At 47.5% G+C, this 19984-nt stretch overlaps 1 protein-coding gene across 14 annotated transcripts in view; it reads right to left on the bottom strand.

The window, feature by feature from the left end:
• TRAK1 (trafficking kinesin protein 1) overlaps positions 1–19984 on the bottom strand; it is a 104555-nt gene that overhangs the window by 36055 nt on the left and 48516 nt on the right. For 13 of the 14 annotated variants that reach the window (XM_030846154.2, XM_030846162.2, XM_030846147.3 and 10 more), the window contains 2 exons: positions 8051–8127; positions 1014–1130 (listed from right to left, as the gene is read on the bottom strand). In XM_030846154.2, coding sequence (XP_030702014.1) covers positions 1014–1130; positions 8051–8101 — 168 coding nt within the window. In that variant the 5' untranslated portion in view covers positions 8102–8127. The remainder of the gene's footprint in view (positions 1–1013; positions 1131–8050; positions 8128–19984) is intronic. The other variant, XM_060308614.2, reaches the window with a different exon arrangement.

The raw sequence follows: 19984 nt of genomic DNA, 5'->3' as shown, positions 1-19984 counted from the left end.
ATGAGAAGAAGGAAAGCCAATCAAAGTCCTCACAGTTCAGATTCACTGTTCAAAGGCCAGTTAGGGGGTTTCCCTGTTGGCACAGTGGTTGAGAGTCCGCCTGCCGATGCAGGGGACGCGGGTTCGTGCCCCGGTCCGGGAGGATCCCACATGCCGCGAAGCGGCTGGGCCTGTGAGCCATGGCTGCTGAGCCTGTGCATCCGGAGCCTGTGCTCCGCAACGGGAGAGGCCACAACAGTGAGAGGCCCGCGTACCGCAAAAAAAAAAAAAAAAAAAAGGCCAGTTAGGATGATGGCAAAGACACTAGCAAGGGGGGCCTGGCTGTAAGCTCCTAATGCTGGTTGTAGCAAACCCGCCCGACTCTGCAGCCTTCCTCCTCCCGTCCACACCGTATTCCTCCCAGAAAACCAGTGCCGCTCCTCTGAGACCTCAGCCCCTAAGTTAAGCCTAAAATGTTCTTCCCCTGCCCCCCCACCCCCCATAATGATGGGGGCTGAAGATATAGACCAAGATTTGTATCATTAACATAGTAGGGCTTCGATCATGAAAACAATAGGCTATTTTTGGTTTTGTTTTAGAAACACAAAATTATATTGTGCTGATGAAGGGGCAGTCACTGCCTCACTCTGCAGCATGGCTGCAGTTCCTTCTCCGCCTGCCAACGCCCACCCCGGCTCAGGAATCTCCGCTCATTGTTGGAATAGCCTGTGTGCCCTTCAGCCAGCTCTGAGTGTCTTTCTCAGCTGACATGATGATCTAGACTCTTGGAGGACACGGGCTGTAGCTGGTCCACACTGGGGGCCTACTGACCATGTGAGGGCTGGTCCCAGCCTGGGTGACCCGTCCACACTGTCGGAAGGAGACACAGATGAACAGGAGGGGCAGCAGGAAGGCAGCTCTCCATGTCCGGGGAGGGCCTTCCCCAGCGGGATGCCGTGAAATCATCACCTTCCTCAGGCACGCCTTTTGCGGCACCCAAGCCCCTGCAGACGCCCCTGCTGGCAGGTCCTCACCTCCTCCCTGATGTGTTCCACCTGCTCCTCCAGCAACTCATTCCTCTCGGTTAGTGTCTTGTTCTTCTTCAACAACGACTGGCCGATCCGAGCAGCCAACTCTAGATCCCGCTCTTTCTGTGAAAGGCAGAAGCGAGAGCAGAGGTTGAGAAAACCCGTGCTTCCAGCAGGAGCCCACAGAACTCAGGGTCAACTGAGGAAAACAAGGGCGTTCAGCAAGGACAAGGGAATCAACTAATTCACCATCCACGCACCAGCGTCTGATACCTGTTCAAAGAGGAGCTCACTCAGCTACCAGGGCCCCAAGCAATGAAAGGGAACCTTCCGATCTAATGAAAACAAGTCTCTTCCTACAGGAAAGACATGCTTCCAAAAACCTTTCTATCCAACTGCTTTTGGTCCTTGTGTAATCATTTGATAACCTATCTCTCTACCTGAAGGGCTGAGCTATTGTATCGCCAGCACCCAGCACAGGGAGACACTCGGTAACTATTTGCTCAATGAATAAGTGAATCCAGAAATTCCAAAGTGCACTTAAAATAGCCAAGGCAGCCTCTCTGGCACACGTTAAGCTGGAATTTACTGAGTTCCTTAGATTTACCGCGTATGAAACAAAAATGTTTAAAGTTACTCTAAAACAGGATACAGTTATGTTTCTTTTACTTACGGAAGGTAGGCTACTTAGGCTTTATTTTTTTAAAAAAATAGCTTTAAAAACAGAGAAACAATGCATAACATTGCCCTACTTCAGAAACAAAGACTGTTGCAGACAGAATTTTCTGTTAGCTCAGTTGCTGACATTTAGAGCACAGCAGGGCACAGAGGAAAATCTTTACTGGCATACAAAGATACAGCTGCCTTTATGGGAGGAAAGTTGTTGCCTGACAGTGGGGACAGCGGGGTGGATGCCGTCACCAAATGCAGACTCACTGATCCTTGCTGGTGAAACTGCTGGCCATTACGAGTAGATGCACTTGCTCACTTTTAGGCGGGGATTGGCATAGGGGGGAGAACTCCGGAAAATGAAATCCTTTTAGAAGCCTACGCTAATTATTCTGCTCATCTGGTGTCAAAAAGCAGAAGAAGAGGGACATGGGGTTTTGAGCAGAAAAAAGCTGGGGATTCAGGAATCCCCGCTTCTGATAACCATGTAGTCTTATGGCTTCCACTCATCCCAAACACAGACTAGAAACCATCAGTAGGTTGAGAAGCATTTTAGTCATGGCAACCGCCATTTTGTTTTAGATGACATTCAACAGCATAGAACTGAAATACCAAAGTGCGTTCCACATAGTAAGGTTATCACTTCATGCTTAAATTTTGCTTGTCACACATTTACCGACAACCTGAGAGGCATTTCTTATAGCAGGTACCCGTCAAAAGTTTAACTGCTCCAGGTGAACCGTTCTACCCTAAAATTTGAGAGTCTGGGTTCTGATTCAACATCCCTGGGGCCCAGTTCCCTCGTCTGTGAGATGAGGTAGGGTGGATGGGCAGACTTGCTGAGGGACCCTTGGAAGAATCTTCTAGCGCTATGATTCATTGAGTGGTAAGATATTTCAAAAAGCATCTTTTGTTTCTAACTTTTTATATATCCACCAAATTATACCATGCAACAGTAGCACACCTTCCTTTGCTCATCATGGGAGTTTGGCTGAATTACGAGCAGAGCACTGGAGGTCAGAGCATGGTTTGGGGGGACTGAATCCAACAGCGATTTGGCTCTCTGGAGCTCTTGCATGAATGATGGTCTCTCTCCCCTAGGTCTTCCATGGTCCTGAAACCTGTAACTGCTGTTCCAGAAGCCAGCTGGGTGTCAAGTGAGCCATAAATTCCTCCAACTCTTTCCCAATCTGTGCCTCCCCCTCATGCCCTCCCAGGGAACAAAGGGGACCAGTGAGTCTGCCCAACGAACCGAGACGCCCCTCTCTGTGCATTCATCCGTGCCGGCTACTGTGTCTACCAAGGAGGGTCCTTATCTCAGCGGCCCTTTATTACTTTTCAGACACAACGGTTATGCGTATTTGGTACTGGGAGGAAATGACCCACAGGGATTGTGTGAGGGAACCCACTTCTCCAGGGGCCGTCTCAAAATTAGCAACTAGTGCAGGTGGTTTCAGCTGGCTAACTCTCCGTGAAAACTGTAGTACCACCGTCCATTTCCCTTTGGAAGTGTGGTCTCCATAAAGCTCTCACTCCAGTCAGTTAGATCTTTCTACTAGAGCAAGCCCTCAGACTGAATACCCAGCAGGTGCTTCATGCTCGCTGGTTCACTGCCTACCGTTCTGTGCTGCTTGCCGTCATGCAATCCAGCTGCTAAGCTCCAGCACACATAGACATTTCGTAGGCAGATTTCAGTGCAAACGAATCAAGCCAGAATCATAATGATGAAGACAGGCTGGGCAAGGCACCGATGAGCACGTGAAGAATGCTGAAGGCGTCCCACGGCACACAGGGGCCAGAACCCAAGAGGAATGGGACGCAGGCAGGGGAAGGAAACAAATGCTGAGGGGCTCGACAACGAAGCCCCTCGCCCCTCCCCACTATACCCCAATACACGTCAAATCTCAGACTTGAGGGCCTCCTTGCCCTCCGGAGGGGACAACTCTCACTGTGTCTACACCCAAAATCTAATCTGTATAGTAACATAAAGAAAATGCTCTGCTGGAAAAAAAAAAGAAAAAAAAGGAAGTTAGAGTAAAAATATTCAGAGATGAAATGAAATTCTTAAACAAAAAAGTCATCAGAAGGTCTCTGGTTTTTCAAAGGCAAAAGGCCAGCTGGGTTTCTCTTTAAGAATTTCAGTAATCGGGCTTCCCTGGTGGCGCAGTGGTTGAGAGTCCGCCTGCCGATGCAGGGGACGCGGGTTCGTGCCCCGGTCTGGGAAGATCCCACATGCCGCGGAGCGGCTGGGCCCGTGAGCCATGGCCGCTGAGCCTGCGCGTCCGGAGCCTGTGCTCCGCAACGGGAGAGGCCACAACAGTGAGAGGCCCGTGTACCGCAAAAAAAAAAAAAAAAAAGAATTTCAGTAATGAAAAGAGTCTCATTTCTTACAACCAGCCAACATGTGATAAATATTTACTTCGAAAACCAGGAAAACAGCTAGGAAATGACCACTGGATCAAACTCCAGTGAGAAAATGAGACATAAATAAATCTCAATTGGGAAATCAGCTATTAGAAGAACTGGTTCTTTTATTCCCCAGGAGATGGCGGTCAGGTGGGGCTCATTCTGGCTCTCCTAGCTCCCTCTCCGCAGCTATGTTTCGCTGAAAACTTAATGCACTGTAGGATATACGTATATGTATGGCTGATTCATTTTGCTGGGCAGTAGAAGTTAACACAACCTTGTAAAGCAACTATACTCCAATAAATTTTTTTTTTTAAAAAGACTGTGGCTTGTGTCTCAGCCCCTTTTAGCAATGACCATGAACACTCGAGCCGCCTGGCACGGCCCCAGAGACGGAGAGCTGCCTGCCTCCCACGCTGAGCAGCTGACTCATCTCATTCACCCATTTGGGGATAAAAAAGCATGACTAAGGAGCTCCTGGAATAACCCTCTCCGTAACTGGGGAGGAGACAGCTTTGCCCAAAGGTAAATTCCGAACAGCAGCAGAAGCCAGGGCGAGCTGCAGAATCCTCTTCCCCTTTAACCCGAAAGCAAACTCTTCACATTGGCCAAGGGCTGTGCTCCAGCATCCCGTGCAAATCCCGCCAGCACCCCGCCTGCCTGCGGCAGCCGTGCAAAACCAAAGCAAACGACCAGAGGAAACGGAACCAAAGCCAAGAAAAGCACAGCATGGCACAACCTTCACGCGACTGGGGCAATTAGACTTTAACCAGAAAACCCGCCTAGTTCCAAAGAAAGGCAGCAACTCAGATGTGATTCTCATCAGGAAAAGGAGAGGCACAGCGTTGTATATAAAACACGCTGATGCACACAGACCATGGCCATGGTGAGCTGTTAAAAATAAAACAAAAAAGCACGGCAAAGAGCCACCTGAAGAGACTGCCCCACAAATATTCTTTTGAGCAACTCAGTTTTTTTTTAAAGATGACAGCATACTTCTTGATACACTGACACTCATTTAAGCAATGAGCTGCGAAGTGTTGATGACCAGGATCTCCATACAGGGCTGGAGTCCCAGGCTCCTCTGACGTGGTCCTCAAACATCCAAGCAGAGACGGGTCTGGCCCTGCAAAGTCCTCACCCAGCCCTGCCAGCTCACACCCGGCAGAAGCCAGGAACCACGGGCCATGGATACTCACTGAAGCAGCATCCCATTAAAAAAAAAGTTATCCAGTTCATGTTTTTAAAGTAAAAATGTCTCATTGACAATCAACTCACCGTATTCCCCAAAACTAAATAAACAGGGCAGTAAACAACTACAGCCAAAATCAACAGGGCCACGTGCATAGTGGTTAAGGGCCCGGGCTGGAAGGCAGCTGAGCCACCGGGTGTCGCCTGTCCTCTCAAATGTAGGTCCCCTCACAGTAGGATGGGGGAAATAGTGGCACCTACTTCTGAGAACTATCGCAGAATTAATGAGATGATGCACAGACGACATGCAGCTCTCAAAGTTTACCCTTAATTTTAAGCGTGACCACAGAGGCAGACACTTATCAAAGGCCCATCATTTCCAGGATTAAAAGGGCGAAAGAAATCAGGACCCAACAGGGTCCTCGCCTTGGAAAAACTTCTAACCAATCCAGTTGGATGAACAAAGCCAACAGAATGACAGGGTGGCTCCCGAGCTCAGGGCTGGCTGGGGCACGGACTACCTGGGGCTGGAGGAGTGTGAGAGCTTCAGAGATCCCCAATGAGCCCTGCAGTATGACACTCAAGGCAAGAAAAGACAGAGGGGCCAAACGGTGCAAAAGGTCACAGGTGGGAGAGCAGGAGGCAGGTCCCGGTGATGAGTATTAAGAGGATTCAGGAATGTGATCAAGTGTGTAGCCTTGAATGCCGTGCCAAGGAGTTCTGAGTGTCGCGGGAAGCCGAGGTCATTAAAGAGGGCGTGGGAGGGTGGCAGCTGCAGGGAAGATGACAGCAGAGAGAAAACTCAAATCTCACTGCCAGGGCTCCAGAAGCTGGAGTGGTGGCCTTGGAAAAAAAATAATAAAGGTACAGACGTAGGACCTCCCTCAGAAGACTTGAGGACTAACTGGGTATGGAGTGAGGAGTGGATTAGAAACAGGACAGTGTTGGGGAAAATTGACACAGCAGGAAGGGGGAACATGGTAAAAACTATTTTCAAAAGTTGGTGGTGCCAACCAAGCTAGCCTACGAGGTCAATAATGCCAGCCGCCAAGACGGCTGCAACTGGAGAGTCACCAGAAGGCCAGTGCCCTAAAATGCCTCACCAATGGCCCTGTCACACGGCCAAAAAATCTAAACTCACTTATTCGGGGCTGAGGAGTTTGTAACTTCCCTGACATGCAGGTGGTCAAGCGGGTCTCGGCTCCTGCCCTGTCTCAGCTTCACTGGGTCTACCCGTGGGTGGCCTTCAGGAGAATGGGAGGGGAGTGTGTAGCAGGGCAGGTGAACCCTCAGGAACTTGAGGTAGGGGTAGGGGAGTATTGGAAGGGTCCAGCCCTCAGAGCAGGTAGGAGAACACTGGCTGTGCAGAAGGGAAAAGCGCAGGGAAAGAGAGAGACATAAAAATGGGGTGAAAAGGGCTTCCCTGGTGGCGCAGTGGTTGAGAGTCCGCCTGCCGATGTAGCGGACCCGGGTTCGTGCCCTGGTCTGGGGGGATCCCACATGCCGCGGAGCGGCTAGGCCCGAGAGCCGTGGCCGCTGGGCCTGCGTATCCGGAGCCTGTGCTCCGCAGCGGGAGAGGCCACAGCAGTGGCAGGCCCGCGTACCGCAAAAATAAATAAATTAATAAAGGGATGAAAAGATGCCCCCCACCAAAAAACCTCAGGTCCCACACTCCTGCTTGGTCCTGTGTTTCAACTTCGTTCTGCCACTGGCTGAAAATGATGATTTCTGTGTCTCTCATATCTTTCTACTCTCTTCCTCAAGAAGGGCTAATGAAGAGTCACATGACCCCAAATCATTCTAGATTCTAGAGCAGAAACCAGGGTCTAAAAGTCAGCACCTCTGGGACTTCCCTGGCGGTCCAGTGGTTAAGACTTCGCCTTCCAATGCAGGGGGTGTGGGTTCGATCCCTGGTCAGGGAGCTAAGATCCCACACGCCTCAGGTCCAAAAAACCAAAACATAAAACAGAAGCAATATTGTAACAAATTCTATAAAGACTTTAAAAATGGTCCACATCAAAAAAAAAATCTTTAAAAAAAAGGTTAGCACCTCTGCATCTGAGGTCTGATTTTGTGGGGAGAGTGGGAGGTAGTGCTTTAAGATGGGCACTTATTCAATAAATACTGAGAACCTACCATGTTCTGGCCTGTTGAAGGCATGGGGATACACACATTACACTCATCTGCTTCCAGAGGCCACCAAAGCACCTTAATTCTCAACTGTCAACAGAATGCTGAGAAGAAATTGAGAAAAGCATAGTCTCTAAACTAACTGCAGCTCATCTAATCCCAAGCACGTTTCCTAAATTTTCCTTGCCATGCTTGTTTTGGTTATTTCCATGCTGACACCGCATAATAATATTCCCTTAACCTGATGTAAATAAAAACATAACAAAATACAACTAAAACATTACAAAGATGGATAATGATGTATTTTTCTGACATTTTTTGTATACACTTAACATATATCATTAGTATATATTTTAAGGGTTTATAAATCTTAAACAGGGTATTCTACAGCAAGTATTTAAATGCCACCCTATTCTGTGTCATTAATACATTCCTTTTAAAATCCAAAATACCTCGTACAAAGTTACAGTGACAGAAGCCAACATAGCTCTCAGTTCAAAAGATAAATAAAATAAAGCCACTGAATTCTACCCTGAGAGGGCTCAGTTGCTGAGATCCTTCACCGAGAAAGATAGTAATGTATGCTTTAATTGATGTAAATTATAATCAGCTGTAAATGACTCTTTGCCTTGCCCCAAATCACTTACCTCCTCAAGAAGCCGAGTTACAGAATCTATGTCATTATATGTCTTAGTCATCTGGCCAACTCTTTCAGCACATAAAACTGCAAGAAATAAAAACGACAATGAAACTACTGATGCTGCAAGCCTGCCAAACAAACAACCCACCTAAAAAAGTGACTAAAGTCGTACTGGGCATAAAGGGTGATTGGTTTTGCTGGGTTCAGCCCCACCAGGTTTTGTTCCCCGGTTCCAGAGAAAAGATTCAAGCTGTGGGGTGAGGGGGCAGGGTCTACTGTTCACTGCAAAGCCTTGACGCCGCGTGTGTGTGTGTGTGTGTGTGTGTGTGTGTGTGTGTGTGTGTGCGCGTGTGCGTACGTGCACATACGCACGTGCACACTCGAGGGTGGTGCTGAGGGCAGGGCGCTGGAGTGGAAGGGGGTCTGGCTTCGTATACGGTCAGCAAACCAAAGTGGGTCAGCAGCACAGCGACCGAGGTATGAACCGACAGAAAGATCTAGAGGATCTCGAACCCACTCACTGTACAGACCCCACTACGTGGATAGGCTGGGTCCTTCCCAAAGCAGCTCTTGGTATGATTATTAAACAGCCTTAGCTGATAATTTCATAACGGCACACAGCCCACTCTTCTAAGGCTATGCAACCGGTTTCCAAACCGTGAAAACCAGGGTGACAGATTTTGTTTTTTTAATCCACACTCCCACCCAATACTCTCACATATGGTATTTCATGACATATGCCATTTGCTTAAGAGGCCTTAAGAGGCGGTCTGCGGGCCACTTTAGGACTGTGTTCTTCCACTGGAGAAAAAGGGTGTGCACTGAAAGGAGGTTTTAGTCTCCAGAAAAGTCTCAGGGTGCTTTTATTTTAAATCAATGGCAAGGAATTGATTTGTAGTCCAAATACCATGAAGGTAGCATGGGTTTTATTCTGAGGAGGAAGGAGTGAAAGCAAATGGATTTAGGGCCAAAGTGTAAAATTTTTTGAAACCAGCCACTTAGGGGCTACATAATAACTTGTTAGTAACTCCTAATAACTAAGACTCTAGAAAATCATTCTTTTAAGCGTAGAGGACTTAGCTTTCACAACAACCCACTTGCAGTCACAGCCCATGCAAGGCCTTTGGGAACTGAAGTGTATTGCTAAACCAAACTCAGTAGCGTTACTAATGGCTAACTGCAACTGGAGAGCGATAGGTCTCTAAATATTTTATAAATCCAAGTAGAGATCATCCTGGTGGGTGAGCGCAGAGAAATCTGATCTGTTGGAATGATTTTCTAGCTTAAGGAGGAGACCTGAAATCTGGTTCCAAATCTGAAACCCTCCCAACACAGGGCCCGCAGAGCTGGGGGCTGGGGGGATGAGCAGAGGTTCCTTTGCTGGCCTCTCCTCCACCCAGTTTATGGCAGGAACCCTCCAGCCACTGGAGGGAGCATTGCCTCAGGCATCTTCCTTCTCTTCCCACAAGGAAAAGCAAGGGAGATGTACAGGGTTGCTTTGAACCAGAATTTAATTTGATGGAGATGGAGTCCAGCTCAAATTGCTCTAAATAGATCATCAGCTCCAGGTCACAAGAAATCCTTAAGTGGAGATTCCTGTGCCTCGGACAGGAGGTGGTTTTCATGCTGCACAGCTGTGATGCTCTGCAACGGTACAGACAAGACCCGGGAGCCCTCTAGCCAGGTCCCTCTAGGATGAGCATGGCGTCCCCTGTCATCTACCGGCGGGTACAAAGGCCTCTCTGTTGAAGCTTGTGCTGCGACTCTAGGGCCAGCTAATGTCTCCCTTGCTCTCCTCAAAGGACCAAGTCCTCTGCTTTCCTGGAAAAAAAGACAACCAGGCTACATTTTAAACTAATCTTGGTTCTGTGTCACCCTAACATAAGAGAACAAGATTCAGAGCAGCTTTTTGCTCTGGGATTGTATTAAACGGAAATTACACTTATATTTTTGAAGCTATTTTTCTTTAATTGAGATCACTGTCGTTAATCACGTGTAGATAATCAGATGCAGATGTCAGAAATAACACAGAGATCCCATATACCCTTTAAGTGTCACCCAACAGTAACATTTTGTAACACTATATTCACAACCAGGGTACTGACATTGCTACAATCCAGGAATCTTACTCGATTTCCCCATTTTACTTGAATGCGCACGCGAGCGCACGTGATTGTGAGTGTGCATGTGTGTGTGTGAATATTAAGCTCTAATGATGTTATCGCCTGTGTAGTTTCTTGTATCCCCCAGCACAAGGACCCCTTGTGTCGCCCTTTTATAAAGCTAATTGTAGAAATATTTAACATGCTTTAACAATTGAACCCGATAAAACGTACACCTGGGCCAGGGTTTTTTCCAGCATTAACCAGTCAGGCACATAGCGTCACCACCTACACAGTGACCGGAGGCTTGGGGTGCAGAAGATGCAGGGAGAACCTCCGGGAGGTTCTGAGGTCTTTGACAGAGCCCACTTACAGAAGTCAGAGGCAGAAATGAAAAACTCCTACGGAAGCATGTGCACTATTACTCCAGTTATGTTTTCAAAATACATATAATCTCACCGGCGGGGGGGTGTCCGGATTTACAATACACACAAGAAAACAGCAAAGCCATTAAAAACACTGATATTTGGATAGAACTTACCAATTTTAATATTCTTTTGTGTGCTTAAAAATTTTTTTTTGTAGTGATCATGCCCTGATGGGGAAAACATTACTTAAAGTATTTTTCAAAAAATATGCAGTTGACTACAACAGAGGGTCCTTCCTGAGGTAACTTTTAAGAGAAATTAGTAGCAGCAGCAGCCTACTTTTACCAAAGCATGCTGTCTACAGCCTGGCCTTGTTCTTAGCCCTCTAGATGGATTATACCATTTATTTCTCAGAGCAATAAATACTACAGGGTAGGCACTCACATTAACCTCATTTTACACATGAGAAACTGAGACCCAGAGAGGTTAACTAACTCATCCAACGTCACACAGCTCGCAAATGGCGAATTTCAAAATAAAAGGAGACTCCTAGCAGGGGCAGCAGCTAACATTTATGGAGGCCCTGCTACGTCCGGGGATTTAATGTGCTTCTTTCGTTTACTTCTCAGAACTATCTTGCAGGGTAGGCGCTGTTATGATGACTACTCCATGGATGAGGAAACTGAAGCTCAGAGAAGTTAAGGACCCGACCAAGGTCACAGCAAATGAGGTTGCATATGGAGGGAACTGAACCGAGGCCAGTCTGGCTCCTGAACTAAACTAAGGAGCCACAGAGGACGCCAGGGCAAGGCTGAGGTCAGCACAAATCAACAAAGTTTAAGAAGCACAAAGAAAGAAAAAGCATCTGCGGTGTAGGTCAGATCCCTGACTCTGTGGCCCTGAGGCTGAGGTTTTCATAGGAGACTCTACCAAGGTCATGAGGCCCTGGGCAAACTCCTGGAATTGTGTGTCTTGGGTTTCTCTTCCGAGAAATGAGGAATAACAAATGACTCTTTAAACAGGAAGACAAACACAAGCTGCACTTTTCAAGCACCAGTTTTCTAGATACTCAATCTAAAATAAACCGTCACAAGTTTCTCTCTCCAGGAGAACAGTATTTCAAATAGAAGTTCCACTTCTGACCAAGGGAGCTCTACCAAATAAATCCACTTCCCCCAAAAGGTGTCCAAAACAAACGAAAATGTTATGCTCAGTAGAAGCTAGACATAAAAGACCATCTATTATATGACTCCATTCATATTAACTATCCAGCATAGGCAACTTATAGAGACAGAAAGCAGATCGCTGGTTCCCTGAGATTAGTAGGAGTAGGAATGGGGATTAACTGTAAACAGGCATGAAGGATCTGACAGGAGGGAGATGTGTATGTTCCAAAACCGAATTATGGTGATGGTTGCCAACTCAGTAAATTTACTAAAAAACACTAAACTGTGCACTTAAAATGGGCGAATTTTACAGTATGTAAATTATACCTCAATATTTTAAGTTACCACCAAATAACACGGAAACAAGCATCCCTGAACTACCTATGCCATGTTCCAGCCACGTCCCCAGAACAGGACAAGGTAAACACATTCTTCCACGATCTCATGACGGAGCCTTCCTCCGGCCACAAGAATGTTCTCAGACAGCAAAACTGTTTAGGAATAGCAAATCATCCGTTCGAAAAATCAGCATGATGAACGGCACATAAATGTACTAATCTATCTCACACAGACTATTTTTATTTTTTATTTTATTTATTTATTATGTATTTATTTTTTATTGGAGTATATAACTGCTTTACAATGTTGGGTTCGTTTCTGCTGTACAATGAAGTGAATCAGCTATTTGTATACATATATCCTCTCCCTCGTGGACCTCCCTCCCACCCCACCCCCCATCCCATCCTTCTAAGTCATCACAGAGCACCGAGCTGAGCTTCCTGTGCTTTATAGCAGGTTCCCACTAGCTATCGATTTTACACAGAGATAGTTGTCATAAATACTTGCTCAGATGGCAGAAGAATTTCATGATACGTCCATAAGAAAACCGAGAGCCAGCTTTCTCCAGTTTTACTCTTCCACCCTTCTCCCAAGTTACAGCCACTTCTTGGAGATTCAGCCATGCCCTTCCTTTGCCTGTTGCCCTTCAACATCTATCTTCAAAATAATTTAGACTTGGCCCCAAAACCCAAGGGTATTAACTACTAAGACCCATAAGACACACATGATTTGCCTTAAAAAACAAATAAAACCTAACTATTTTCATGCAGCCCTTGAAGTGTGTACAGGAGTAGGGTGAGGCCCACAGTACCTGGTAATAAAAAACAATGCTCATTTGTCAGTAATTAGAACAAAATGAAAAAAGGCAGAACAAATGCTTTGTATTCTTGTTTAAATGGCTTCACGTCAAAAATGGCCAGAAGCATAACGAACCCAATTCTTACAAATGTCCCAGGTCCCTTCCCACCTGTATAAGTCACATGATGGCAGCTGAGTCTTATTCATTTGGGGCCCGACACATGGTTGATGCTCAAAAAAAATGGAAGGTTTTGTTTTACTCCCAGACCAGTCTTTGCAAAGAAAGGCTCATTTCTAAGCAACCAGAGGGCCCAGAGAGGGGTGAAAACATAAAAGCCTGGTGTATAGCTCATCACCTCCAGAGGAGCATGTGTCTTGGAAAGGGGAGGTATCCCCTCCCCGCCAGGCTTCCTGCATGAAAAAGAAGCCATCTGGAAAGAGGCAGTCAAGTTCAAATCCAGTGTGACACAAAGACATGATGAGGCACAAAGCTGCGAAGAAAGAAGCTGCATTAACAGAAAGGCATCAACTAATAAGCCGCTGTGGTCTTAAGCTAGAAGCAAATGGGCAGGCTGCTGGCTACTACGACCGCTCTTAGGTGGAAGGTGCTGGTTTATCATGGCAGCTTCAGGGACGGTCTGTGGGACGGCGTGGTGGCAGAGGCCGGCCTAGAGCCCAGTCCATCGCGAAGAGGGGTCTGTTTGGCCACGACCAGCATCTGCATGGTGCTGGGTCTGTGCACTGGGAGGCGGGCGCGAGGTGTCTTGCCAAGAGCAGAGACCTGACCGTACAGCTCTGGCTACATTTACCTGCCCATCAACATCACCATCAGCTGAAATTTTAGTGTGACGGTTGCACAGGCTCACTTCCCCTTGCCAGGGTAGTCTGAGAGCAGGGCACCAAAGCAAGTTACTGAAGAGGCCGGGAAGAAGAAAGGAAATAACTATTAAGTATTTACAACATGCTAACTGCTACCATGGGCATTTTACAAATATTATTTCACTTAAAACCCAGAATAACCCGATGACACAAATATGACCCCTGTGAAACACCACGAGACAGAGAGAGGGGCTAAGTGACTCGTCCAAAGCCAGACAGGACATAAGCATGTACTTGAACCTGGTCTGTTGGGTGCTATAACCATCCACCCTTCCCTAACCTTGAACACTCAGAGTTGACCTATGGTGGCCATTCATCACCAGAGCATTGAATGAAGGCCTCCTTGGTAATAACCAAGCTTCTCACTTATGGACCGCTCACTGTGTGCCCAGCACTCTGCTAAGTGCTAGATGTCTAAGTGCTGGGTGTAGACCCCGCCTTCAGGGTCTATCCTCATCCTAGGAAGGAAGTAATACTATTACCCACATTTTAGACATGAAACTGCACAAGGTCACAGAGCTATCATGAGAGGGTCTGATTCTATTTGACCCCCAAGTTGGGGCCCTTAACCACAGCTGAGTAAACACATGAATCCTACCCTCGAGGACTTCGAGGCCTAATTGGGAAGGTCAGACACATGTATAAATTCGTATGGAACAAGCAGGAAGTACCAGGTGACAAAATGCTCTTGGGGAGTTCAGACACAAGATGGCTGGGGACTGGGGGACAGGTGCCCCAAGAGGGCAGGGCAGAGAGGGGACCCCAAAATGCACAGGCTGTTGGCCAGCTTTGCCCATGGCCAGCCCTGGGATGATGCTGGTACCCCCACCCCAGAAAGAGAACCGCCCTGAACAAGGGACGTCACCAGAGGCCCACGTGGAGTAGCCATGGATACTAACAAACAAACCCTAGGCTGAAACCAAGGTGATGAAAACCATGGGCAGAGAGACCTTTGTAACAGTGCTGAGGTCAGTGCTGATAAGCTAGGGCAGCTCCTTTCTCTAATGTGACCCTACAGGAGACAGTCCTGTAGGGACTCAGTGCTGCTGGCCACGCTGAATCAATACAGACCGCAGGGCCCAGGCCTGATGGCTCTTTCCATGGGGTGGACATTCCCACCCCACAAGACAGCACAACCACCAGCGGGACGCGGCACCATTCCCCACATGGCCCAGTCTTGCCCCTGCAGCCCAGGATGTCCCTCTCAAACTGGAGGAATGAGCTCCATTTGCACTGCTTCTTGTGCTTCACCTTGGAACCATCTGGAGAATTTGGACATGGGACGTTGGCCATCGTTTTCATCTCAGCTTTTGCAGGTGATAATTACTGGTTAGTGCTCAGCACCTGCAAACTGCCCTTTGTGCGGAAGACTGACAGCAGCCGCCTCTGAGGAGGGGACGTGCGCTGTCCCACGGTCTCAGTAAACCCCAGACCATGCCACATGCTCTTTTCAAATCCTGCCACCCGAAGGCAATCCTGAATGACGCCTGCCAGGAACTGAGTGACCAAGCTTGCAATTGGGTAACAGCCTCAGAAGCGTCCAGGTGAAAAAACATTACACAGTCGGGCTTCTTCAGGCCTCTCCTTGAGAAAGCTGAGGGAAACTGCCATGCAACAAACTACAAGGGAGTGATGACAAAACTCCACTCTTCACCAGTGTTTTCCTGGTGTAGGTGCCGCCACTCGGGCACAGAGGGGGTGTGACCACCATGTCACTCAGCATCACTGCGATTCCCCCCGCTCCAGCTCGTCCTGAGCAGACGGGATGGGGGAAAACAAGCAAAGCCTGTCTTCAAGAACACCACTCAGTAAGAAATCACTTGAGATCGACTCAGTTTCTGCACAACGCAAGCCTCCAGTGACCAGAAGACACAGAGCCCAGGTATTTTCTCTCCTGAAGACAGAAAGAGCAATGCTGCCTCTGACAGCTGTGTGAGCCAAGCAAGCTGCTTCTCCGGGTGCCTTGTGGGTTATGAGGATGACAGGAGGTAATGGGAGGCAAGGGCCCGAGGCTCTACTAGCTGAGAGCCTGGGTGTGGCGGAGGGCAGACCCCAAGGCAGGGCGAGGGCCCTGCTCTGTGCTTGTGGCCCTGGGACTCTGGACGACATATCTGAGCCTCAGTCTCTTTGAGTGCAAAATGGGAGTAATGCTTATTTCAAAGGCTGTTTTGAAGATTAAACGGGTGACACTGGGAAGCCTATCACCCCCACAAGGTGACCTGGGAGGGAACAACAAATGTCTCCTGTATCCATGGCTACCAATATGAGTGTTACCCCAAACTCATTTTGTCCTTCAGTTTTCAATCAGAAGTATCTCTTTTAGAACCATTAGTGGTATAGAAAACCACCTAGATCACCTCAGAATCCAGGGAACATGGTTACATCCATGTCTTGCACATATTCTCACTATTCACAGGGTCAGAAGAAAACAGGGTCCCGCCCAGTGAACACCTTGCTCTGGGATACAGGTCAGGCTTCCAGCAAAACTGGACACAGAAACCAAGCCTTCCAAACCAAACCTCTGTCTTCCTGATCTACGCCACAGACTTCCTTCAGGCCGGGAACAAGTCTAGTGAATTTCAATTTACAAAGAAAATTAAGCATGTTGACAATGAAGTCTAGTTGGCCTTCCATATCCACGGGTTCTGCATATGCAGATTCAACTAAGTCCAGATTGAAAATATTCAGGAAAGAGAAAATTCCAAAAAGCAAAACTTGAATTTGCCACACTGGCAACTACTTACATAGCGTTTACATTGTATTAGGTATCATGTGTAATCTAGAGATGATTTAACGTATACGGGAGGACGTGTGTAGGTTATATGCAGATACTATGCCATTTTATATAAGGGACTTGAGCATCCGTGGGTTTTGGTATTCAAGGGGGTCCTGGAGACAATCCCCGGCTGATACCGAGGGGCAATTGTATCTTTCTTTTGCAGTTACTGTCCTGAAAATATTATTTTCACCTTCAGGACAGCTAAAAAAAAATTTTATTACAGAAAGGAGGGAAATTGGATGGGAACAAAGAAGAGACAAGGAAGAGAAATGTAACAGTCTATCTTAAGACGGCAAATACAGAGACTGTTCCCCCCAGCCCCCCCGACCCCTACCATCGAATGTGATCACAAAGTAGAGACCCTGTCATCTGTGAGATGTGGACCAGCACAGGACGAGGTGCACTGGAATCACCCAGAAGGTGTGTTAAAACCCAGATTGCTGGGTCCCACCCCAGCATGTCTGACTCAGCAGGTCTAGGGCGGGGCCCAAGAATGTGCATTTCTAACCCGTTCCCAGGTGATGCTGCTGCTGCTGTGTAGGGACCCTACCTTGAGAACTGCTAGCACAGTACCTAAGAGCAGTCTATGCAGGGCCCTAGAGCCAGTCTATGTAGGCTGAAATCACCTATGAGCTGTGTAACTTCAGAAGAGTTGCTGAAGCTTCCTCTTATAAGTCTATGAAATGGAAAATGATAACAGTACTTAACCTCTTATGGTTATTTTAAGGATTAAATGCATGAATCCACTTAAAGTACTTGGAATGGTGCCTGGCACATGGCAAGTACATACTAAACACTGGTATCATCATCATCTGGCTATCAGTTTAAAAAAAAAGTTCAAAATATATAGATATATGTACAGAAAACACATACAATATGATTTTTCTTCTCTTGACGAGGATATATGATACTGCTCTAGAACCTAGTGAAACCTTTCATTTTAGAATCATATAGTTCAATAATTGATTTTAAAAATGATCTTACTATGCTTTTAGGCAGCAGCTCATCTCATACTTTAATGTGCATAGGAATCCCCTGAAGGTCTTGTTGAAATGCAGATTCTGACCCAGTAGGTCTGGGGTGGGGCCTGGGAGTCTGCATTTCTAACAAGCTCCCAGGTGATGTGGGTACGCAGGATGCACGCTGAGCGGCCCAGCTTCAAGGGACACGAGCTGATCCAGTGAAACGTGGGCTGGCCCTAGTTCTTAAGAGCAGAGGGAGGCCTTTCTCTTGATCACTTCCAGGAACCCAACAAATGCACAGTCCCAGTCGGTCTTTCACTCCTCTCTCCTTTCACCTCCATCATCTCTTTCATGAAAGGACCAGGCAGGGGGTGCCAGGTTTCAGCACTGCTCTCCCCTTTTCTCCAATTAAACACTTTTAACTGTCCTATAGGTGAAGTGTTAATATTTTCAGGGCAGTAACCTCAAAAGAAAAACACTTTCAGTATATAGCCAATTGTAAACCATTTAAAAAATAAAAAGTTATTCTGAGACGTGAAAACAGGCCATCACAGAGGAGAATTCTGAAAAAGTGTTTTGATTGCTTTTACTCAAGACCTAAAGAACTTCTTGCAGTCACTCTTTAAACATTCTTTTTCACAATACCCCCCCCAAAAATCCCTTTTTCCGGGCTGTGAGTGAAAGCCCCAAAAGCCCAATTAGGAAACTCACACTCAGCATTTAGGTGTATCTTTATTTAAAACACTCCCCCTCTTCTCCAAAAGCAGCACCCCTCTGATACAGCCTGGTGGTGAGTTCCCAGGTAATTTCAATGTCAGCCCTTGTACTTTTCTATTTGAAATATTTCCAAACTTTTTAAAAATCCCTATTTCAAATTGGTGATTAATAATTTTTTAAAATAAACAATTTCCTAAAGTAAACAAAAACGTATTATTTAATAATGACTCAGTTTCTTGTCCATTAATCAACCAAAAGCCATTCAGTCAGAAGAAAACAATGAAAACTCTTAAAACAGAGTGCTGGAATGCCGTAAAGTGTGTGCATGCGGGGGGACTACCGACGTTTGCAAAAAGTATGAATTTCAGGGCTTCCCTGGTGGCGCAGTGGTTGAGAGTCCGCCTGCCGATGCAGGGGACACGGGTTCGTGCCCTGGTCCGGGAAGATCCCACATGCCGCGGAGCGGCTGGGCCCGTGAGCCATGGCCACTGAGCCTGCGCGTCCGGAGCCTGTGCTCCGCAACGGGAGAGGCCACAACAGTGAGAGGCCCGCGTACCGCAAAACAAAACAAAACAAAAAGTATGAATTTCAAAGACCTCGGTTAAGCAACAGAAGCTAGACAAAATAATACACACTGTTTGATTCCACTTACATAGATCGAGAACAGGTAAAACAAATCTAAGGTGATACAAGTCAGGACAGTGGTCTCCCAGGAAGGAAGTGTAAACTAGAAAGAAAGGGGGGCAAGGGGACTTCCCAGGATGCTGGAAACGCAGCTTCTCTCCTGGCAGCTTTACATTCGCCACGTAAGACGTGTGTACTTGACCTTATACCCCACTACGAAAATAAAAGACTGCTGTGAGATCAGTGAAACAGCCAGGCCTACATAGACACTGAGAGGGAAAGGATCAGACTGGCACAAAGAACAGAATTTACCCTCCTCCAAGAGGTCCAGGGTTTCAGGCTGCTTGTGGATGGGCTTCCTCTCTTCACCCTGGCAGTCACACTCAAAATATTCTTCTTCTCCTCCCACATCTCTTAGGGACATTGCTGAAGTCACCCCAAAGCCAAAACATCACCCAAAGGAGCGGTCCCTGAAGGAGCTCCTGGCTGCCCTCCCGGAGGAGGCATTGGGGCCAGGGCCCCCGGGGCGCACGCTGGGCCTTGGCTGGGGCCACGGACAAGCCCTGGCTCAGCCGAAGTGGAGAGTGTGCACAGGGCCACTGGCCCATTGGCACCCAGGTGACCCGGAAGCGGGTGGCTCCCACAGAAGGAGGCGGGGCGGAGGGGGGGGAGAAGCACCTATCGGAATGGGAAAGCCCTGCCCAGCCCTGGGGTGGCCCTAACGGGTGCTCTGGAGTCAGAAGGAAGGTGAGCAGGCAGGTGCACGGCCTTGGGCCAGCTCTCTGCATCCAGATTCTTCTTCCGCTTTTGCTCCCCCAGAAGCAATGAGGAATGGTAGCTTCCTGGAAGTTTCGCAGCAACTGCACAGGGCAATACCATCCATGCCTCAAGCAGGCACACCTATCTAAAGGTGGAGCTCTGGCGGAGGAGATGCCCTGGTGACTGATTGCCCAGTTCCCTCAGGTGAGAGAGTTCCTGTGGGCGTGCTTCAAAACTTGAGACAAATCTGACTGTGACAACAGCATGACACAGGGCTGAAGAGGGAAGGAAAAGATCATTCTGGTTTCTAGCAAGAGGAAAAGAGAAAACTGCAGTGAGCACTACTTGTATTAAGCTTACTTCATCCCAGCTTTTCTTTGGTAATAATACATCACATTTGCTCTTTTTTAAACTGTGTTTTGTAAATCACACTCTCACCCTACATCTG

This window comes from Globicephala melas, chromosome 11 (assembly GCF_963455315.2).
Source record: "Globicephala melas chromosome 11, mGloMel1.2, whole genome shotgun sequence".
In the NCBI taxonomy this organism is placed as follows: domain Eukaryota; kingdom Metazoa; phylum Chordata; class Mammalia; order Artiodactyla; family Delphinidae; genus Globicephala; species Globicephala melas.
This window is presented reverse-complemented; position numbering and strand designations above follow the sequence as displayed.